We start from the raw sequence: 23,750 nt of genomic DNA, 5'->3' as shown, positions 1-23,750 counted from the left end.
CAACCGTACACGTGAAAGCACCTTGAGGTGAAGGACTGTTGGTTATTCCACCTTCTCCCTATGACTGAGTAGATGATCCTGAAAATGGTTTAAGTATTATAGATTGCTTAAACGAAAAGGAGTATTTTGTTCCCATTACGTTAATAGAGGACCATTAAAGACTGAAAGGCTCATAAACATACTGAGTTGTGTGTATCACAAATGGAAGGGTTTAGGGGACAGACCTACATATTGCTTATGATCCACATAAGATTAATGTGGATTTTGTACATCCTTGTATCTAACCCAGGAGACTTCTTCAGCTTCCATAAACGACTGTGCAAAACATTGACTTAATTTGGTCATGGAGAGAAAGAACTTTGCAACTAGACTGATGGAAAACAACCTGAAGTCTGTGTTCTTTAACAAGAGGAATTTATTGCGAAAGAGGAAAGGAGGGGAAGGAGGGGAGCAAGGAAGGCAGAGGACATAGGCAATGGGTTGAGCTTCTTGTCTGATCAGGCAGAGACAGATGTGATTAGTTGAAGATGAATATAAATTGCGTCAAGTGTAGTGGAGTGAAGCTGCCTGAGTCAGAGCAAGAAGTGGGGACGCAGGCTTCTAGGTCTTGTTGCAGAGAGGTTCATTCCGACAGCACATAATTTGCATTCTTGTTCCGTGAGAGAAGAGATTCATAGATGGGCACATGTTCTCACACCCTTGAACCATGAACTGGAGTTTTCCACCTGAAGGAAGAATCGGACTGGCGTTAATAGAAAGCTGTTTTCTCCCAACCTTATCCTTTATCCACGGTCCTGTGTTCCCATACAGTGATGACCAGGATTTATGTGTGTATAGTTTCCTCTTCCCTGCTTTTTGTCTGCTTTGTCAGCTGCCCATTCCTCTCATTTATATCTTCATTCTCCTCCTCTCATTGTAAAGTTTTACCAAGCTCATTATTTTCTCTTGACCATGCTACTCTGCTGCTGTTATGCTTCCCCTACAAACCTCTAGCGAGCTGGCTAACCTCAACTTCTTTCTCATTCACATCTGAACCCCGGGTACTCAGAATTTAAACTTTTCTCCCAATGATGCAGTAGAAAAATTCTGTAGCCATTTCCCATGCCTTCCCCCCTACCATTTCTGCATAAACTTGATACTCCTTTCTTGACCTTCCTCTGGCAAGGTTTCCCCTAATTTTCTGTCTTCTATTTTCTGAGTCCAGTTGTCGCCACTGACCCAAGTCAAATCCTCTTTCCACTTAAGTCATGATCATCTCCATGCAGATAATACAGCTAAAATGTACCTGTCCCAAATGGAACTCTGCCATCCTCCCTGTACCTATTTGTTTTCCTGATTAACCTTACTCGGCCTTTGAGAGTCTTGGCCAATCAATGTTTCTTAGTTTATTTTCTTCTACTTCTTGCCAAACCCCAAAGAACTGTTGTTTCCTGTCTACATCCTATTCCTGATTTGACTTGGTATTCGTTTTTAGCTTGTCTCTGCGGGATGACCCAATCAGTAGTTCTCTTCGTTTCTGTTATTTCATTGGTACAAGGTGAACATTAAAACTTTTATTTAGTATTGTTAACATTTTGTGTGTGTGTGTGTGTGTCTGTGTGTGTGTCTGTGTGTCTGTATGCTTATGAAGCTCAGAAGACAACTTGTAAGAGTTGGTCTCCTGCCATGTGGGTTGCTGTGATGCAATTCAGGTCCTAAGTAGGCTTAGTGGGCAAGCACCTTTACTTACTGAGCCATCTTGTGGGTTCTGAGCATTAGGAGTTTAAAAGCTGCTCAGGTGATTCTAATGTGTAGCTAAAACTGGATAGTGGATTTTGCATTTTTTTTGAAGACCCTCTCCCCTCTCCTCTCCAGACTTACCTGTTTTCCTTTACCTTCCAGCACTCTGTGCTTTGCCCCCTTTCATTTCTTTAGACATGGTTTTGCTATGTAGCCCAGGCTGGTCTTTTGAACTTAATTCTCCTACCTTAGTCTCAAGTACTGAGAAGAGACACACATCACCTTGCCACTTTTCTCTGTAATATTTCTTATGTTAAGACCACAGTCTTTCTGTACACTTGTATTTGATGCATCCTTCTGAAAGGCTTGCTGTGATCTGTGTGGTGTTGATGTTTATTCAGTGATGGTTAACTGTACAATTATAGAAATATAGGGAGACTATTTATATCAATGGGTTGGACAAACCAGAGCCAGGCAGTCCAGTTCATGGAATGGAAGTAACCAAGATCCCATGTTTTGAGATGACTCCTAAGTATAAGGTTTGAGAGATGTGAGAATATACACTCAGTTTTGTTAGCCTGTGCACATTGGTCTGTAGGCAGTTGTTGATTAGTTAGTGTCTACATTGTGCTGTCTCCTAGGAATATATAGTCATGAACAAATAAACAGTTCTGACTGTAGTCAGTATAGAAGTAGCTTAAGGAACAACTTAAAGGTTTCTTTATTCTGAAGAAAGCCTTTTCTCAGTTTCCCTTTTTTCTTTTTCCTCTCTTAAGAGTCTTACACTCGTCAGTACCTAGAATTTTACTCAGTCCTTGAAGGAATGAAGTCTTCTGAATTCCCAAGTTCATTGATCCCTCTTGCCACCCCCCATTTTTATTTAAAAGATAATTGATGTGCTCTCTGATAGTTTTATCCCAGGTAGTTCCTACTACCTTCAAAGATCTTCTTTAACATGCACTGCTGGGAATTTTGAGTGGTGCATACTCCTTCTCCACGAAGACATTTTCCATCATCGTTCATGTAGGAACATGTGTGGCAATTTATTGCTACGCCTGAAATTTGAGAAAAGCCTGATGAAATTCCCCGACAGATCACTTAGTTGAGTCACACATATAGGGAGTGGGGGTTGCAAAAAGTACACATATTTCTTAGTTCTTTTGGGCAGTACTGGGGATTGAACCTCTCTTGCCTTATAAAATTGCTCTGCCACTGAGCTATAACCCCAGTCTCTCTCCCCCTATTAACTCCACCCTCTCCTCTTGGTTATCGGAGACAAAGTCTTGCTAAATTGCCCAGTGGTGGGATTACAAGTGTGGACTACCACGTTCCCTTTCTGAGAAAGAACAAATACTTTTACTTTGTAAACTTGTTACTGATGAATACTAAATTTATCTGAGTGACTTTAGTCTCTAATCCCATTGGCTTCTTGAAGTTACTGGCTTTCTGTCATGTTTTACTTCATAAAAGAAAACCAAGTAACTGAATGTTTGTCATGCTCTCCTGCATCCCAAGACACACACACTTGCAGCCAATTTAACTAGTAAGTAAGCAATACTAGAATGCTAGAATGTTGCCAGCCCTGTAGAGTGCATTTTCTTCCCTTCCCTCCTTCCCTTCCCTCCTTCCCTTTCTTTCTTTCCTCCCTCTCTGTCCCTCCCTCCCCTCCCTCCTTTCCTCTCTTTTGTGTGTGTGTTTGAGACAGGGTTTGAGTATTTAGCCCGTCTGACCTCAGCCTCAGCTTCAGAAGTACTGAAATGACAGACATGAACCATTGGGCACAGTTTCTATTTTCAGACTTATCTTGGTCAGTGACAACATTCTGAAATGCTTTGTGTCCTTATACTACCTCTAGTGCTAAGTCCCTAGTAAAAAGCATAAAGAAGCAGAGCAAAGAAAGCAGGAGCTTTAAGCAGACCTAAGGTTAACTTACTACTTTCTAGAAATATGACTGACATTGGGATAATAATTTCACCTTACTTTACTCATCTAAGATTTCAGAGTAATTAACATAATTGGGTGAAATGAAATATTTGTATCAGATAGTAATTTGAGACCTCAAGCTTTAGATTTTTCTTATGTTTCTACTGTGAATGGGGCATATATGGAGGTCGGAGGACAATTGGGAATCAGTTTTCCATAATGTGATCCTTGGCTATTGATTGAACTCAGATTGTCAAACTTGGTCATAGGTGTCACCACTGAGCCATCTTGCTGATCCTTCATAAGTTCTTATGAACTATGGGGTTGGAGGGCCTAGTAGCATTTTATATTGGTGATATTTTTCTTAAAAGTTCTCCAGGGGTTGGAGAGATGGCTAAGTGGGTAGGAGCCCTGGCTGCTCTTCCAGAGGTCCTGAGTTCAATTCCCAACAACCACATGGTAGCTCACAACCATCTGTAATAAGATCTGATGCCCTCTTCTGGCCTGCAGGCAGAACACTGTATACTTAATAAATAATAAATAAATAAATAAATCTTTTTTAAAAAAAATGGTTCTCCAAATTGTATTACATTTAAGGCCTCATGGAACCAGGAGAATGCTCCCTGATACTGTGAAGAAGCAGAGTCTTTGACAGAGCTGTTTGTGACATATTAATGATTCTTTTACACTGCTTCCCTAAAACTGAGTTCCTTACGTGTTTCCCCTCACCACCTGTCTTTCTTCCCTATTGGAGATGGTGTTGAACTATGTAGCCCAGGTTGGCCTCAACCTCTAGTCAAAGACGAATACCGTTCCATTGTGACTCACCTGAAGATGTGCTTGGAAATGGTGTACTCATACCCTGTTCGTTCTTTTCACCTGAAGTTGCTTCGGCAGCAGCCTGTTCACCCGCCTCTTCAGCCTTTTCTCCTGAAACTTGTTCAGCTGAAGACACTTCTGAAGTCTGTTCACTTGACTGTTCCGAACCTTCGCTTGAAGTGTGCTCGCCTGAAGTGTGCTCGCCCGAAGTGTGCTCACCTGAAGTGTGCTCTCCTGTAATGTGCTCTCCTGTATTATGCTCGCTTGACATGTGCTCACCTGAAATATGTTCTGAAGACTGTTCTCCCGAACTGTGCTCACCTGAAACGTGTTCGCCTGTAGAATGCTCACTTGATTCATGTTCGCTTGAACTATGATCGATCAGAGTTTTCTCACCTGAGGGGGTTTCATATAGAGATTCGGCATCTGACGGGTTTGTGAGTGAGAAATACTCACTTGAAAGTTGCTGGACAGAAGCTTGGCCGTCTACAGAGTCAAAAAGCTCATCAGGCTGACCTGGTGGTGCTCCTATGAGGGAGAAGAGAGGAGAGTGGTGAAGATGAAAGAACAGGATCAAGACTGATTTCCTGTGAAACCAGATGAAAGGGAGGTTTTCTGGCGAGTCTAGATGAGACACTTAAAGATACTTTAGATGTTGGGGCAAACCATCTAACTACTCCAGGATATCAGGAACGACGAAAGTGTTTGAATAAAAGTTTGGAGACCACTTCTGAGACTTAAAGGTGCAAGTAGTACATGTGGGATTCTCTCACCTAAGCATGAAAAACACAAAGGGAAGTGGATGTCGCTACCTAACAGAACCTGAATCAGAAATCCCTCCCTCATGTCCTCAGTAGTCAGCCACCAACCCTTCCTCCGGTTCCTCTGCTGAAAGACAAGGAGACTAGAAACAGGAAGGGAGAGAGAAGGCAAATAGTCCATTTACTCTACAACAGGGTCTGGGTGTGAGATCCTGGCTGGCTTCATACTGTAGAAATTTTCTTGCTTCCTCTTCTCGAGTGCTGGAGTTAGAGGTGCCACAACCGCCCGGCACCGAGTAATTCCATCCTAAGCTGAGGTTAGGTCCTTTTCTGGTGCTCATGATAGGATGCAAGAGTTTAACTCAACAGTAGAAAACTTTAAACTTTGGGTAGGATAAACTTTAAACTAGAAGATATCAATCAGCACAAAGTTAATCTACAAAGATTACCAGATGAGATTTGAGTTTTACTGGTAAAGTGCCATCTCACCAGTCATAAATGCTGAAGGAAGCAGAAGCACGTTAGGCCAGTGGGCCCGTTTACCTGTACATCCGTAACTAGGAGAGGTCTGTTGATATAGGAGTCCTCAGAACTGCTCTTGCTTAGTTAACTCTTGATTCCAAGTCAGGTTGATTTGGGTAACTAAGACTAGTCTTTCTTGAAGAAAAAAAAAAGCCCCCTCTGCTATCTACCCAGGATTTGTGTTTAAAAAGAACTCTTACCTCTGGCAAACCCAAGCAGATAAAGACTCAGGAGGATTAATTTCTTCATTTTGATTGAGGAAAAGAGAGCTCTCTAGTGTGACACACTCAAGAGCTGAGAAGAAACTGAACAGACACTCCCAATGTTGAATCAGAACCTCTGGGAGTTCTAGAAGAAACAACCTGCGTGTCCTCACAATGGGTGTGACTTAATGTTGAGGGAGGCTGGCAAGTAACCATGGTGATGCTACTAGTGCAGGAAGGGCAATGAGTATTTTCTCTGTGTAGGATGGTGTTGGGGTAGCTTCAAAAACAAAACAAAAAAATGTTTAAAAGGTAGTACTTTTTTTTTTAGAGGGTTGTCAATTGTGTACTGTAGTGACCTGGTTAATTTCCCTTTGTCTAAGTAAACATTTCATGGCTCTGGGCTATACTCTGGAAGACTGGTCTCCACTGAGATTAGCTGAGTACGGTGCCATAGGCTGAATGTTTCCACGTCAGAGGTCTTCTTGCGTATCCTTTCTCCATGACCCCAACTTTGACTAGGTCATAGTAACACGTTTTTGCTCTTCTTCAGTTTAGGGATAATAGTGATTTCCAGCTTCTAAAGTCTAAATGCCCCAACTTTCCTTTGTAAATTTTCTGTGATATCATGCACTTACGAGAATAGTCTTTGCATATGTACCTGTAAAGGCGTGATTTATAGGAACCACATGGGCAATTCAAATGGTAAGAACTTAGAAGAGTGTAATGATCAAGGGGTACTTAAGTTGACCTGTGACTTTATCTAGGAGCTAGCCAAGCTGAATGGATGCGGAGAGACATCGGTTTGCTATAAAACTACAACTCAGGGTGGCAGAGATCCTCTAGCCACCATCCCATGCCCTTCCCTGTCCCACTTTTTGGAGCCACTCTGTTCCATGTACCACTGAATGTTGGGCCTAAAATTAGGTCTATTTCTGTTATAATTGTTTCTTTCCCACATTGGACTTTAAGCCCTTTGAAAGTGGGGACCTTCACCATTGTAGTCTTAGTACCCGGCAGCATGTTGGTTACATACTAGGTATATAATAAATTTTGAGTGTAAGAATGAATGCCTTAGCTTTTCTGGATCTTCCACTGCTTCATAGAGGAGAATCTACAGAGAACTAGATAGGCCAGTTTATAACCTGGATCATCCGAAGAAAATGGTCATTCTGGGGTCAAACCATTTCCAAGGTAAATCAAGGAGGCATGTTCTATCTCATTGTCTGTCTTTGTTCCAACTCCCCAGAAGTAATGAGCTATGGAGAGTTCAGCTAAGTGGTAATTTAGGCTTAGTATTGCCCTACCTTGCTCGAGTTGGAAGTCCAAATTAGGGTTTTTGAGCTTCAGACCAGATTCCTTTAGAGAAAGGTATGAGAAGAATGTATCAGTAGCTCCATTACTTCACATGGCTACTTTTATTGATAGAAACTGTAGAAATTAGTGAAAGATGCCATTAATACTACCCACCAGTTTATGATTGCCAGCACCTGCTCTTTGGTAGTTATCAGAATCTTCTAGAACATCTTTACTTGTCCCTTTCCTGCCTCTTAAGGTCAGCTTCACAGCACCAATGTCAGTGTCCTTCAGATTGGTTTTCCCCAGCCTCCACTGTGCCTAGCAGTCTGGTGCTTTAAAACCAAACCTCTGAGCATCTAGGCACTCCACATATAAGGGAAGACACGTCGTGGTGAAACTTAGACATCTAGAGGTGGTGCAGTTCCTGACTCCATCACCAGCCCCATTGCATACAGGTAGGCTGATGTTCTAGTTTCTAAAGCCTCTAAATGGATGGAAAAGTCAGCTGGAGCTGCTTTTTTGTGGTGATAGTTTGTAGCTTCTCTCTTTTGTCACCAACACCGTGCTCCCATTCCCATTTTTCTCCTTTCCATTGAGAACAATAGCTTTTTTCCTCAGAACATTTTTTTTAAATTTATTGCTGCTGCCAAAAGTGTTTACAAAACTAAAATTTACTTATGTGTAAGAGTGTTTTGCCAGCCAGGTGTGGCGGGACACACCTTCAATCCCAATGCTTGGGAGGGAGAGGCAGGCAGATCTCTGTGAGATCGAGGCCAGCCTGGTCTATAAAGTGAGTTCCAGGACTGGAACAGAATCTTGGCAAAGAGCTTGCAGTATTTTTTTTTTTTGGGAGAGATTAATAGCAAATATCCCAAAAGCAAGAGACTTCAGTTTATAAAGAGAACTAATTGGATCCAGCCTGTAAAGAGCCCATTGGCTGTATACCTTATTAATAACTCTTAGATCTGCCACTAGTCTCTATTTTCCAGATTTCTTTTTAGTTACAATATATAGGAGAATTCCAAGGACTGGTGGATTCTTCAATATGTTGAACATTTAGCTACTTCTGTACCAGGTGTTTTAATACCTGTAATTTTGTATGGGGAAAACCAATTTCTGGAGCCCGTACATTCTATACTGATGCAAACAAATCAGGAAAGTCAGGTTATAAGTCAGGAAATTTAAGTAAAATGGCTCAAAGCCCTTATGATTCTGTTCAGAAGCTAGAGTTAAATACTACTACTCATGGTATTATTAGATTTTCTAGAACCTCTTAATATAGTTTCTGACTCAATATGAAGAAAAAGTCCTTTTACATACTGAAACCGCTAGATTTATTCCAGATGATTCAGAATTAACTATTTATTCAACTACAAGTAATCAGAAATAGAAATCATCCCTTCCCATATGAGTCTTCTAGCACAAAGTAATGATGAAATTGATCAGACATTGGTTGGAAATGTGCTAGAAGCCTCAGAATTTAATAAGTAACATCATGTTACACAGAGAAAGCCTGTTTCAAAAAACAAGAAACCAAAGAGTACTTTGTAGTTGAAAGTGAAGTTGCTATTGCTTCCCACTGGCTGATCCAACTGCAAACAGACCACAGCTTGTGCTACTCTTGAAGGAGAAACAGATAAATGTACGCTTACTATTATTCGCACAGACAGGAATGTATAAATATCTGAAGGGATGACTAGATATGGATACTTCATTTACCCTGTATTGTGGATTAGCTATAATTTATTTTTATTGTGTTTTCGTTTTTCAGTATTTTTGAGATACTGTCTGATTATATAGCCCAAGAATGCCTCAAGCTCACTTTTCTCTTGCTGAAGCCACTCCAGACATTAATATGTTATCAACGTTAGGAAGGGAAGAGCAGACTGGATATACATTTATTAGTGTTTTGAAGCTACATTTATTCATTATTTTTATCTGGCCTTGAGGTTAAAGCCCAGAGGCTTGAGCATGCTAGCAAGTGGCATACCTACTGAGCTTCAAGCTCCTCAGCTCTACGGTGTGACACATGAAAGGAATGAGAGCCAACAGCTTATCATGTAGAAAGGAAAATCTCTGTGCTTGGGATTAGCGACACATCAAGCAGATGTACCCCGTAGCTAATCAGAATATGTGGGTTGCTACAAATAAAAATGCTGCTTAAAAGTATGACTTCTTGGCCTACCCACCGGACCCAAATAACTGTTTTAGGTATTCCCAAAACCCCCTCCCTTAAAAGAGAGGTATGTCATTTGGTGAAGGGTCTAGTGCATGGAGCACAAGGTATAGGGTTAGGAGCAATATAAGACATATTGACATCTGGAGGATTGCATATATTTTAATACTGAATTGGGGCAATTCCAGTTTCTTTCCTTCCCAACTTCTTGAATACTAGTGGGCTGGCCCTACCAACACATACCTTTTGAGAAATTGGGTTGTTCCAGAGGAAAAATTCTTTAGAATTTGGCATTTGACTAAACTCCAGTTTAGTAACTGCTTGTTAGCCTGGTGTGAAGCTCAACCATCACCCACCCTGCCTCCAGTGGCTCTTCAGAGCAAGTATCCAGTGGGAACACATGGTTGAGAATCACCACACAGTTAAAAACAGTCTCCAACATGAAAGAATCCAAAATACAGACTCTGTATCACAAACAGGTGAAAAGGTCTTCAAATACTATGTTCTTAGTATGATTTCTAACCACAAGAGATAAAAGAGGCTTTGAAAAGTTTACAGAAAAAATCGAGAAAGAAGTAATAGCATTACGCTTCTCAAAAGAACATAGGAAAATAGGCAGAAAATAGCTTTTAGGAAACTTTTTTTGGGGAAATTATAAACCAAATTTCTTTAGTCAATTTAATTGGAAACGAGAATAGTGGTCTTTTCAGAAAAACAAAGTCGCAAAACAAATGGGTTTGGGTATTAAGAGGGACACCAGACTCTTAGTCTGAAAGGGTAGGGTTTGCTCTCTCATCTAGCTAGCTTGAGAATAGGTATTTGCTGACACTGTCAGAGGCCTGGATGTCTGAAAGCAAGTGTGTGACATTTTTCATCCTTCCACTTGTTCCTGTTCCTAGTCAGCAGGTGGCAGCACCTACAGGGAGTCAAGGTTTTCTATTGCTGTGTAACAACTCACAAATTTAGCCACTTCAGGTCACCCCCAGTTACCTCACAGCCCTGCAGGTCCTTGGGCTTAACTAGGTTTTCTGCACATCGGCTGTGAAGCCAAAATGATGGTGTCCAGGGATAAAGCACCGGGGCAAATGACCAGAAAATTAACTTGGGAGGGAGGAAAAGACTGTGATCTTCATGTGCCTGAGGCCACACTCCCGTCCCTCACAAGCTCTGGTTTCAGAAGAGGTCTTAGGGATGAGTAACATCTTCCTGGAGCATAAGGAGGCCTTGCTGTTCAAACCCTATTCCTCCATCAGTCTCTACAGGGTGATATTCTAAATGATGGCCTGATTACTCATTTTAATATTTTATCCCCTTTTAGCAAATGAAGGATAAGAGAGATGAAATATCCTGCCCAGAATTGCGAAGTGAGTGAGAGATAGCTGTGAAACTCTACACACAAATCAGAACTGACTTCAGAGCCGAAGGTATTTTCCTGTTTTTATTTCTTTTTTAGTTAAGCCCTGTCTCCTCCTAAATGTTACTGGGATTTCACTCTTGCCGCCCCTGTGATCTCTGACAAATGAATTCAGATAAATCATAGAGAACATATTTTTTTAAAAAAGTGTATTAGAGACCAGAGTGAGGGATCCTCAAGAGATGAGAATGGGGCAATGACTTAGAAGGAAAACACTATGAAAGTGGACAGTTGCCAAAGGGACCCTTGACCGTCTACGTGTTTAGTCAACTTTATACATTCTCCTAAAGTCTCTGGACTCCTTTCTTTGCAATTCTTCACGTGTTTGATCCCCATTGACACTGTCAGTTTTGAAAGAGAAAAAAGTGGCTGGCGAAAGGAGGAGGGAGTGTCACTGAGGTGTCCTTGGGCTGCAGGGCACCATGGGAAAGGATGGGTGGTTACAGAAGATGAGGAAGATGGGAGGAGGGAGTGTCACTGAGGTCTCCTTGGGCTGCAGGGCACCATGGGAAAGGATGGGTTGTTACAGAAGACGAGGAAGATGGGAGGAAGATGAGTTTGCCTTTGTTTATTACAAAGCCCAGGGAAGGAAACGTTCTTCTTTCCTAGTAAGTCCTGGATGTTTCTTTATAAGTTAATTTTTGTTTCTCTTTGATAGTTTTTTTTGTTCTGTTAACATTATTATGTCCCTAAATCCTAAAGGCCTCCAATTCTCCAATGGCTTAGGGAGCTACCACCCAGAAATCACTGTGGATCCAGGAATCAGGATTTGTGTCACTTGAATTCACATTTATAGAGACTGAACTTCTTTTTTTAATTTATTTATTATGTATACAGTATTCTGGGATGTATACCTACATGCCAGAACAGGACACCAAATCTCAATATATATGGTTGTGAGCCACCATGTGGTCGCTGGGAATTGAACTCTGGAAGAGCAGCCAGTGATCTTAACCTCTGAGCCATCTCCCCAGCCCTGAGACTGAACTTCTTGTGTGGGAAGTGTAAGCTCCATTTCAGAAGAGGCCTCCTTAGGGAGCTGCAGCCCCAGCTCTGGTGAAAGGAGAGAAACTGTGTTTGTATACACATGGAGGTACTGGAAACCGAGGACTGCATGTTCAGGACACACATCAGCAGCCCTGTGCCTTGACCTGCTGCTGCAGATTGCTATGGTTTAACTGCTTTACATGCTATCAGCAGGCCAGAGGAAGTTGGTGGAGAGCAGTTGCATGGGCAGAGCATCGCTGGCGTGAGTGGACACCCAGTTGTGTGTGGGGGTCCCTTGTTCCTGAGCACTTAGATTCAAAAGCTCACTGCCTTGGTTTTCCTATATTCTTGAGACATTAGGAAATAGAAATTGGTACAAAGTGGATTATTTACAGTTTGGCCAACGGAAAGGGTGGGTGGGGAGGGAGTGCATTTAGGCAGTTTATGCCTTTGGCCATCTTACAGTTTATAGAAGGCCATAAGACAGATTGGTAAGTGCTTGTCTAGCATGCACAACGCTTTGGGTTTAATCCCAGAACCACATAAAATAAGTCAAATAAATGTACAGTGGAAATCATCACTAGATGTTTATCTTAGAAGAATGAATATTGTCTTGAAGACAAGATTGAGGAAATGTTGCATTCAGACAGTGATAAAGCATGCCTGTGATTACAGCACTTGAGAAGTAGAGTCAGGAGGATCAGAAGTTCAAGGTCATATACTCTAGTACACAGGGACTAAAGACCCTGATTAATAATAATAATAATAATAATAATAATAATAATAACAATGAAAAACAATCAAAAGCACATTTTATAAAATGTGAGATATGATCAAGAAACCAAACCTAAGAATCCGTAGAGTAGAAGGACTTGAGATACAAACAGGCATCAAAGACATACTTAATGAAATTATAGCAGGAAACTTCCCAAACTTAAAGAATATGAACAGGTAAATACTTGAAGCATTTAGAACTCCAAATAGACATAAGCACACAAAAAACCTGTTCATGCTACATCACAGTTCAAATGCCAAGGGTACAGACCAAAGAAGGAACATTAAAAGTTGTAAAACTATAACTTAGAAAAGCAAACTCACTGAAATTATATCCAACTTTTCTGCAGAAATCCTAAAACCAAGGAAAACATGGAATAATGGATTAAGTCCCTGAGAATAAGTAACTGCCAACTAAGGTGAGGGTGTCCAACAAAGCGATCATTTAAAATTGGAGAATTCTGCCTCCGCATCCCTCAGTAAATTCTACCCGTGTGCAGCACCACACTTCCATCAGTTGCCGGACAGTGACCATGTCTCATTGTCTATAGCCCTATTGTTAAAGGGTTCTGACAGATTTTTAATTAGCCAGGTATTATGTTCCCAGGCCCTCTCTTCTGGCCAGAAGTATTAGGAAGTGTGTAGCATGAATAATAAAAACCCAGAGACAGGAAACATAAATAAACAAAATTGGAGACTTGATGAACTTTCACAATAGCAGAACCTATAGCAACTCCTGACTACTATGCCAGCATTAAAGGAGACACTTAAAGGAATCCTGCATGGGGAGCTCCGGAAAGAATCCATTTCATGAGAGGAATAGATCAATAATAATTAGAAATAATCTGTGTCTTAGTTACGGCTTCTATTGCTGTGACCAACACAATGACCGAGAAGCAAGTTGGGGAGGAAAGCCTTTATTTGGCTTACACTTCAACATTGCTTTTCATATTGAAGGGAGTCAGGATAGGACCTCGAACAGGGCAGGAACCTGGAGGCAGGAATTGATTCAGAGGCCATGGAGGGGTGTTGCTTACTGGCTTACTTCCCAGGCTTGCTCAGTCTGCTTTCTTATAGAACCCAGGACCTCCAACCCAGGGATGGCACCACTAACAATAGACTGGGCTCTCCTCCATTGATCATTAACTGAGAAAATGTCTTACAGCTGCATCTCATTGGAGGCATTTCCTCAACAAAGGCTTCTTCCTCTCTGATGTCTCTCGCTTGTGTCAAGTTGACACAAAACCAGCCAGTACAATCTAACATGTTTGCCTCATTAAACCAGTAAACTCTTGAGAAAGGAAAGAAAAATTAAAATCAACAAGGAGAAGAATCACAGAATCAGCAAATACATCTCAGTAATAACCCCAACTTAAAAATGGTTTCAAGATAATAAATGTAAATCATCTGCAAGAAATTGACCCCTTGACCCCCTGTGAAAGGAGAGAAAATGATAGCTATATCAAGGAGTTGAAGTCTTTTTTTTTTTTTTTTTTATGAATGAGGCAATTTATTAACCCAGCATCCTTTGTTCTAATGCTTCTTGACCTGTCCGGCAATCCTGTCCAGATCTCTCTGTCCCTGAGGTGTTAGCTTGCGGCCCCCATCTTTGTCCTTTTCCACCATTTTCAGTCCCTCCAGGGCTTGGAGAACGCGGCGGGCCACACTCTTGGAGCCTCTGCTGAAGTGGCTGGGCCTGACACCGTTTTTCTGCCGTCCTCCATAGATCTTGGTCATGGAGCCAACCCCAGCACCACCACGCAGGTACAGGTGCCGTGCTGTAGAAGCAGCTCGTGTGTAGAACCAGTTCTCATCATAGGGGGCAAGCTCTTTATGTTTGGCCAGCTTGACTGTGTCCACCCATTCGGGGACTTTCAGCTTCCCGGACTTTTTGAGGAAAGCTGCCAGAGCTCTGACGAACTCCTGCTGGTTAACGTCTTTTACAGTAACTCCAGGCCTCCGCGCTGCTAGCCAGGGGAAAGGGAACCAAGGAGTTGAAGTCTTAAAGCAAGCAGGACTAGCCATATTTTTGTCAGTCAAAGTAGACTTTAAGACAAAATTAGTCAAAAGAAATAAAGGAGCCGGGCGGTGGTGGCGCACGCCTTTAATCCCAGCACTCGGGAGGCAGAGGCAGGCGGATCTCTGTGAGTTCGAGACCAGCCTGGTCTACAAGAGCTAGTTCCAGCTACAGAGAAACCCTGTCTCGAAAAACCAAAAAAAAAAAAAAAAAAAAAAAAAAAAAAAAAGGTCATTGTTTTGCTTTCTTTTCCTGTTGCTGTGATATAAACACTCTGACAAAAGTGTTTATATAAAAAGAATTTAAGGTTGCTGGAGAGATGGCTCAGCAGTTAAAAATATTTGCTGTTCTTGCAGATGACCCAAGTTTGAATTCAACACCTGATAGCTAACGACTATCTGTCACTCCAGGTCCAAGGGCTCTAATGCCCTCTGTGTCCTGGTATGGCTTTCATGGGCATTGTGTGCATGTGGTACACAGACTTACATGCAGGCACACACACAAAACTAAAGTAAAAAGGAACTTAAGGGAGACAGGGCTCTATTCTGCCTCCCAGTTGTTGCCCATCAAGGCGAGGAAGGCAGGGCAGCTGGAGCTTGAAGCCGTTGGTTGCATCACATCCACAGTCAGAAAATGGAGAGCAATGAGTGACTGCTAGTGCTCATCTCATGCTCTGCATTTTATACAACCCAGGAGTTAGTTTTGTTCTTCCCACATTAGTTGTAATCAAGACGATCCCCTCTCAGCTATGCCCAAATGTCCATCCTGCAGAGATTCTAAGAATGCTATGTACTGAAAAACACAGGAGAGTATACGATTTGTAAACACACACACACACACACACACACACACACATACACGGCAGATGTATACCATCAAATTTTTTTTACTGGTAAGAATACTACAGGGGACTGAAGGAAATGGCTTGGTGACTAAGTTTTTTTCAGTTCTTGCAGGGAAACTGAATTCAGTTCCCAGCACCTACATAGTGACTCATGACCCTCTTTAATTTCAGTTTCAGGGGTTGTAACACCCTCTGCTGACCTCCATGAACGCTTTATACATTCAGGCAAAATACTCAAACACATAAAAAAATAAATATTTTAAAATACACACAGGCAGAGGAGGACTGAGAAACCAAGGACAACGGCAATGAACATGAACTCTACAGCATGGACGGGCTCACTGTGAGCCTTGTCAGTTTGGTTGCTCACCTTCCTGGACTTAGGGGGAGCTGGGAGGACCTTGGACTTAACATAGTGAAGGGAACCCTGATGGCTCTTTGTCTTGGAGAGGGGTGGAGTTGGGGTATGGGTGGAAGGGAGGGGAGGGAAGGGGGAGGAGATGGAAATCTTTAATGGAAAAAAAAAAGGAAAAAAAAATACACACAGGACAGGAAGAGGGAAAGAGACAGTGCTGTTATCCTGGCCTACTGCTTGTTGCTACATGGCCTTCAGTATTACCCCATGCAAGAACAGCTCTGCTTGGACTACAGGTCTAGCATTGGCAGTCTCTTCTTTCTGTCTGGGGCTTGTTGTACCACAGCGAGGGTGGGAAACTGAAGAATTTCATACAACAAATACAGATAAAAGGACAGATAAGTTCAGATATAGTTATCATGAGTAAGCTCATACTGCACTTTCAGTATTTTTTTGAGAAAATAGAAAGTATCAACAAACCCTTAGCTGAATTAACTGAAAGAAAAGAGAAGAGCTAAATTATTAAAATTAGAGATGAGAAAATGTGAACTACATCATATACCACTGAATGTCAAGAACCACTAGAAAATGTTTTTAAAACTGTTGCAGTGATCTCTCTCTCTCTCTCTCTCTCTCTCTCTCTCTCTCTCTCTCTCTCTCTCTCTCTTTCTCTCTCTCTCTCACACACACATACACACACACATGAATGCATATCTACACATATATGACCTTCCAATTTGAACCAAGATAATATAAGCAACCTTAAGATGAATTTGAAACAGTATCTTCCAACAAAGAAAAGCTCAAGGTTGGATGGATTTACTTTTGAATTCTGTAAAATCTTTAAAGAAAGGGCTATTTTCATAACATAGGGGAATAGTGCTGCTAGATTAAATATGGAACCAGCATTACTCTAATGTCCAAAGCAGATAGAGCAAAGGGGTGGGAATAAAGGAGAGAAAAATAAGGAAACAAAAAAGCTAAACTATTTCCATTCATGTTAAGGCCATCCAAGAGTGGTGGCATATACCCTTAATACCAGCACTCCTGAGGCAGAGGCAGGAAGATCTGAGTTTGAGGTCACCCTGATCTACATTCCAGACCAGACAATGTTACATAGTGAGACCCCGACTCACACAGAACAAAAGAAAAACATCATAAAGTCTATACCAGGGAAGTTTTGAGATTTATATGTGTGTGGAGATGTAAATTTAGCATATGAAAATCAGTGGCAGGGCTAGCAAGATGGCTCAGCCAGTAAAGGTGCTTGCCACTAAACCTGAAGACCCGAGTTCAATAGTCAGTTCCGAAACCTGCACAATGGCAGGAGAGGACTGACGCCTACAGATTGTCTTCTGACTTCCATACATGTGCTGTGGTGCGCATGTATACACACACACACACACACACACACACACACTCGCTCTGTAGACGATGCTGGCCTTGAACTCCGAGATCCTCCTGCCTCTGGCCCGAGTCCTGGGATTAAAGGTGTGCACCACCACTGGTCGGTTCTGGGAAGGCTGGATATTCACATGGAGAGAGATTAAACTAGATCCCTATCATCCTGTAGAATAATCAATTACAAATGAATTGACAACCTGATGTTTTCAAACTCCTAGAGGAAAATATGGAAAATACCTCAAGGCTTAAGGACAGGAAAGGACTTTCTAAGAGAGACGCCAGTAACTCAGAAAATAGTAGCAATTAATTGACAAGCGGAATTACACGAAGTGAAAACATAGCAAAGGAAACAACAATGAAGAGACAGCCAACCAAAGAGAAAGTCTTGGCTAGCTACTCAACTGTTCAGGGATTAAAATCTAGAACCTATAAAGAGTTCACAACAGCAAACATCAAAAGAATACATTTTTCTGATCAACTAAATGAGGAAATTTATTGAACAGATCTCAAGAAGTTCATGAAAAAATGTTCATTATCTTTGGCCATGGTGGAAATGCTGATTGAAATTCCGTCCCACTTAAGTCAAAATGGCTGTCACCTAGGAAGCAAGCAGCAATGAGTACTTGCAAGTAACTAGGGAGGCACAGGGAATCCTCATACGTTCTAGAGTGAATATAAATTAATACACTCAGTATGAAAGTCAGCATGGTGTTTCTTAATTAACAATAGAGTTATCACATGATCAGCTATACCCAACTCGCGGGTATGTATCTGAAGGCATGTGGGATTTTTTTGTTTGTTTGTTTGTTTTTTTGCGAATGATTAAGCCTGTATTTCCAGTTACTGTGACAGACACCTACTATCCTCAAATCATCCATATTGTGCACACACTGTGCTATGAATTACTTGAACTAAGAGCAACAATGACTTCTATGTATTGAGAGGCACCTACACTATCCCTACGTCATTTTGAAAAGCGAAGTACAACTGAAGGATATGATGGAGGGAGGGTGAGAGGGGCCGCTTGCAGGCCACCGCGACCCCGAATCTGCTGTGCAGACCAGTCAGCAGTGAGTCACTGCTCAGTGTTTGGTGACCTGAGGGCACCTCAGATCTTTACAAAACATAGCCTGTGTCAGAGCAGTGTCTTCCGGCAAGGGAGCAAGACACTACAAAGGTGGGAGTAGCAGAGGGGAGTCGCCTGCTGGAGGGGAGGGTGTGCTGTCTTCCCCAGGAGCTGCCTTCATCTTTAGGTTGCAGTGTAGACCCCAAAACTTCCACAGGCTTGTGGGTGTGACCGGGCCTCTACGTGCAGGTCCTTGTGAGCCCTCACCACACCAGTGCACACTGACAGGTCAACTTCAGTGTGACAGAAACATCAGTGTGTAGCAATGGGAAAATTAAAGTCAGACATCTGGGTCACAAATTGCTCACCTTCCTGGACTTAGGGGGAGCTGGGAGGACCTTGGACTTAACATAGTGAAGGGAACCCTGATGGCTCTTTGTCTTTGGAGAGGGGTGGAGTGGGGGTATGGGTGGAAGGGAGGGGAGGGAAGGGGGAGGAGGAGGGGAGGAGATGGAAATCTTGAATAAAAAAATGAGAAAAATAAAAAAAAACCAAAATTTAAGATTTTTGTATATAGACCATATATTTTTCTAAAAACAAAACAAAACAAAAACAAAACTAGGAACCTTAGAATTATTTGTATGAAATGATGATTTTTAGGTTTTGGGCACAACTCCAAAGCTGTGACTTTAAATCTCTTCTCAAATGCCTTGCCTGGACTGGAGATTGCCAACACTGAAGCAGTAAATGGGTGCTTAGAACTGCATTACACCATGGGCCACTCCACAACACTCTAGAGAAGTCCCCTGAAGCTCACAACATACAACATTCAGTGAAGAAAAAAACATTTAGAAGAGTATGCTATGTAGCCTTACAGGACCAAAGCTAATAACAAGAAAAACTGTTTGTGCACATTTAAGATAGGGTTGTTTAGCCGGGCGGTGGTAGCACACGACTTTAATCCCAGCACTCGGGAGGGAGGCAGAGGCAGGTGGACCTCTGTGAGGCCAACCTGGTCTACACACACACACACACACACACACACACACACACACACACACACACGTTTAAATAGGCTAAAATTAAATACCCACCAACATCTTTTTGTGCCGCCATGCTGGGGAAAGAGAGAAGTTAAATGTGGTGCTTGGTCATGGGCTAGCCCTCTGGCACAGGAAGAGGACGGTCTCACACAGTCTGTCTCTGGATGCTCTTCCTCCACAGGGAGCTATGTTTTCATCATGGTGGGAGATGCAGCTTGGAAACAGGTGAGCTGCACGTGCATACTGCTCTTGAACTTGTTGAGTAGCTCTTCGTGTATCAGTTTCTTTTCCTGTGATAAGTAAAAAACCCAATAAAAACAACTAAAGACAGGTTTGTTTGGGTTCACAATTTGACCATACAGTCTTTGATTGCAGGGAAGCATGGCTGCAGAAACATGAAATTGTTCTTCACAGTGTATCTGTGAAAGACCTGGATAAATCCAGGTCTCCCCAAAGAAAGCCCTGGATAAATCCAGGTTTCCCCCCCACCCTCAGCAGGAAGAAAATAGCCAAAAATCTAAGCAGGAAGAGAAGAATCAGAAATCTAGGATTGGCCAGTTTTCAGGAACTAGCTGAAGATAAAGTTAGATTGTAATCTTGAGAATAATCTTGAGAAATAGGGAGTTTCCCCCTTGTGATTATCATTGACATTTTGGAATACCGTGTTTTAGGAACTAGCTGATTATGACCTTGGGAGTGGTCTTGAGAGGCAGGGAGTTGCCCCCTTGTGATCATCACTGGTATTCTCGGAATTTTCTACACCCTCCCTGCCCCTTTTGGATCACTGGGCTGTGGTTTCTTCCCTTAAAAACTCCTTCTCCCGGCCACTCGGGGTCGAACTCTTCCCCTGCGTGGGTTATTATGAGTCTCAGCCCCAGTGCACTGGTTCCCGTCTCATCTCATTAAACCTCGTGTGATTGCAGCAAGGATGGTCTCTCATGAGTTACTGTGTGTGGGGGGGGATCGTGTTATCCCTAGACTTGAATGAGAGTCTTCCCCACACTAGGGGTCTTTCATCTGCAGTCAGTAAACAGGTGAGTGCTGCTGCCCAGCTTGCTTCCTCCCTTTTCCTCACACTAGGTACCTAGCTCATAGAATGGTGCCACCCATTTTTAGGGTTCGGTCTTCCCACTTCAAAAAAGTTTCAAAGCTCCCTTAAAGATATGCCTAAAGACCTCCAGACGTGGACAGAATCACTGGAATCGACAAGCCTAGCTTCTCAGGTCAGGGTAGGCCTGTCTTCCTACAGATTTCTTAGCCCACAAGGTCTTCTGGAGCCTGGCAGGCCTGCGCTAACCAACAAAGGTCAAGTGCAACCTTCAGCGACTGTGGAGGACCCAAAAAGAGTAGCTCTGGGTGCCAACCAAGTAAGTTCTCTGTCATTTTTTAATCAGTAACTCAAGTAAAACCTTATCCTTCTCAAAGATCTATGACAGTTTGATAGCTGAGAGGTTTTCCCAGATTACCTCACCAAACAAATTTCAAATCAAATTTATCTCTTATGCTACAGTCATTATATGTCTAAAACTTCTGTTTTCACAAATTTAAGGAGTTCTTGTGAGTTCCAGGGAGCCAAATTAAAGAATCCATCTTAATCAGGTCAGATAACCGCTTAATTCCCTGGTCCAAAAATTTTTTCCTTAATTTAACTTTGTTCTTTGTTCTGCCAATACCTTAGAGACACCAGACATTTCCATGGCACAGACACCGGTCAGAAGCAAAGAGACCAGCTATGCCAGGATGTGACCAGCACCCAGCCTTCTCTCGGGTTTCCCCCCCAAAGACGACGCCCACAATCAGCAGGAAGCAGTTTTGAGAATTCGCCGCCCCAATTCCTTCAAACTGTGGTGTCTAATCTACTTTTTATTATAAGGAAGACCTGGGAATGTTATGGTTTTGGTCCCTGTCCCTTTAAGAGACAAGCCACGCCCACTCTCTCCCCCTTCCGCTGAGGCTGGCTGATCTTCAGCTTCCTGCCTGAGCTTACTCTCTTTTCCATCTTCCTCTCGGAGAGGCAGCTTCGCTTCTGCCTCTCTCCCCACTTCTCTGCTTTTCCTTCTCTGTCTCTCTTTGTCTCTGTCTCTCTTTCTCTCTTTCCCTCTCCCTCCCCCTTTCCCCTTCCTCCTTCATAACTCCCCTGAATAAATATTCAACCTCACCACGTCTCTGTCTTCTGCCCGCCCGCCATGTGTCTCCCTGCCTGGGACCAGCCACTGCTCAGGGACCGGCAGCCATCTCTGCCTGGGACTGGCTGCTCGCAGGGCCCGCTGTCTGCCGCCACATGGCCTGCTACCACCATTTGGGACTTTATAGCATTTGCTGCTTGCCTACAGCTGCCGCCTGGGACTCCGCAGCATTTTTAAAAGAACACAACACCAATTCCTGCAGCTGTGTTTCTGGCCTTCTGAACTCCAAAGGACTTAACTCTGATCCCTGAAACACCACAGCTCTTTATGTGTTCTTGGGCCAACTTCACTACATATCTGTAGATTTCCTCAGCAGCTGTCAAATGGTCTGGTACAGGTAAGGCCAGGTATACCATAGAGCTCCTCTACATCTCTCGACAAATTATCTCTTAATTTTTTTAAAAGACTTCTCCACCTGAAGAAAGCCATTGATTGTCTAAGCTTACTAGAAAGGAATTTCCACCTCCTCCTTCAGTTGCCAATAGAGGAATTTTCAAATGTAGATATAAAAGCACTACTCTCAACTAAAAAAGTTAAGAGAGAGTATTCAAGAGTCAAATTTGAGTGCTCATGGTCTGGGAGCACAGATTTAAGTTTCTGAAAATTCTCTTCCAATGTGGAAGCAGTTTCATGAATCTTTTATAGCAACAGAACAAAGAAAGTCCAGAATAGGCCCTTTTTCAAATACACTGGTAGAAGCATGAAGTGGTGGGCACAACAAAGTGGAGAAATCCCAGTGAAAAGCCTCAGGTGCTCTCTGATGACTCTTAGCCTTTTGGGTGGTAAAAAATAGGCTTTTGTTCCTTTTTTTTTTAAGTTCATACATTCCAAAAGATTTTTGTCTAAGAATGTTAAGTCTTTCACAGAAGTGGACAAGAATTTAGGGCACTAAAAGTAGCCTGAGATGTTAACAGCAACAATAATAGGATTATAATAAAACTTAAAATAATTAAAACACTGCTTTGACCTAATAAAGTTAAAGGAGCAGATGAAGGAAATACATATTAAGCAAATAAAATCTACATTTTAAAAAGTTAGATTTGACTATATTTCCCTGTGTATTTACAGTAAATTCTGTGACCTATCTTATTTACACTTAGTATTGTATTTATTATTATTTATTTTGTGTTCTTTTTGTTTTTGTTTTGTTTTGCTTTGTTTTTGAGAAATGGTTTCTCTGTGTAACAACCCTGGCTGTCCAGGAACTAGCTTTGTAGACCAGGCTGGGCTTGAATTCAACAGAAATCTACCTGCCTCTGCTTCCTATGTGCTGGGATTATAGGTGTGCATAACCACCTCCATCCAGGTTATTTATTATATTATAATTTTAGGTTTTCTTTTGTCTAGTTTGAATGAATTTGTTACATAATCTTATTTGGAGCAGCTGTTATAATTATAGGAAAGTGGATCTTCAACATTTAAGTGATCATAGCTCTTATCTGTGGCTATTGACTTGATCTGTTATTTATTTTACTTGGTACTATACTTGATTTAGTTTAGAAAGCCACCTTATAAAATAAATTAGATACAGAATAGTCTTTTTAAAGTTTTAAAACACGATTATCCTTTTATATACAAAATATGAATAAATGATAGAAATAAGAGATCAGACCTGTTAGAAATCAGAATTTTATAGTCCTTGTGGGCATAAGCAAATCTTACTAATTTCAATGATGTGAAATAGAGATGGATTCCAGTAGTCACTGTAGTATTTTCCATTTCCATTTTATTGGCAAAATACAACAAATATTGTTTAATTTCTAAAACTCACTTAATTGTCCTATAGGACATCTTAGGTATTAATTTAATCAAAAAACATCAATATTTAAGGCATTACAATAATAAATGTTGTTATTAGGGAGTGATGTCTTCTGTATAATTTGGATAAGAAGAGTTAGCCTATATTCTTAGGTATGTCTAGAGTAAATAGAGTTAAAATTATTTTGTTTAATATCTATCTGAGCATGTCATAGGATCTTTCAATAGTTAGGCTTGTTGTATTTTTATGCAATAAAATTGTTTGGACCCAGTATTTTGAGGTGGGGGTTATTTAAATTTGGATTTAAAATATATTTGATACCCCCAATAGAGGTTTTTTAAAAAAAGTTTTAAAATAAGATTTTTTTGATTAAAAAATGAAAATTATGCTGAATAAAAAGAAGAAACTATAAGACAATGAAAATATTTGAATCTTTTAAACATGAAAATGAGTTTTGAGCAAGGTAGAAGGTCTGAGTA

General features: G+C 41.6%; 2 protein-coding genes across 2 annotated transcripts; both read right to left on the bottom strand.

Moving 5' to 3' along the window:
* Positions 1-600: 600 nt before the first annotated feature.
* Acrv1 (acrosomal vesicle protein 1) lies at positions 601-5,993 on the bottom strand. Its single transcript, XM_038322165.1, has 4 exons — positions 5,945-5,993; positions 4,471-4,989; positions 2,655-2,774; positions 601-725 (listed from the first exon to the last, which is right to left on the bottom strand). Exons 1-4 carry the CDS (start codon positions 5,991-5,993, stop codon positions 601-603), a joined length of 813 nt encoding a protein of 270 aa, XP_038178093.1.
* Positions 5,994-14,130: 8,137 nt separating this feature from the next.
* LOC119809316 (40S ribosomal protein S19-like) lies at positions 14,131-14,622 on the bottom strand. The gene has a single exon (XM_038322164.2). The coding sequence runs from the start codon at positions 14,620-14,622 to the stop codon at positions 14,131-14,133; it is 492 nt and encodes a 163-aa protein (XP_038178092.2).
* Positions 14,623-23,750: the final 9,128 nt, after the last annotated feature.

This window comes from Arvicola amphibius, chromosome 3 (assembly GCF_903992535.2).
Source record: "Arvicola amphibius chromosome 3, mArvAmp1.2, whole genome shotgun sequence".
NCBI lineage: Eukaryota > Metazoa > Chordata > Mammalia > Rodentia > Cricetidae > Arvicola > Arvicola amphibius.
Note: the sequence above shows the minus strand (reverse complement) of the source record. Positions and strands in the feature narration are given on the sequence as shown.

Coding starts and splice junctions, on each gene's coding strand:
- Acrv1 (XM_038322165.1), bottom strand. CDS start 5,993: ATGAAGAAATTAATCCTCCTGAGTCTTTATCTGCTTGGGTTTGCCAGA. Junction 2,775..4,470: donor ATTTCCAAGCACATCTTCAG/GTGAGTCACAAT, acceptor CTCAAATTTCAG/GCGTAGCAATAAATTGCCAC. Junction 726..2,654: donor GTTAAAGAAGATCTTTGAAG/GTAGTAGGAACT, acceptor TTCTTCCTTCAG/GTGGAAAACTCCAGTTCATG.
- LOC119809316 (XM_038322164.2), bottom strand. CDS start 14,622: ATGGCTAGTCCTGCTTGCTTTAAGACTTCAACTCCTTGGTTCCCTTTC.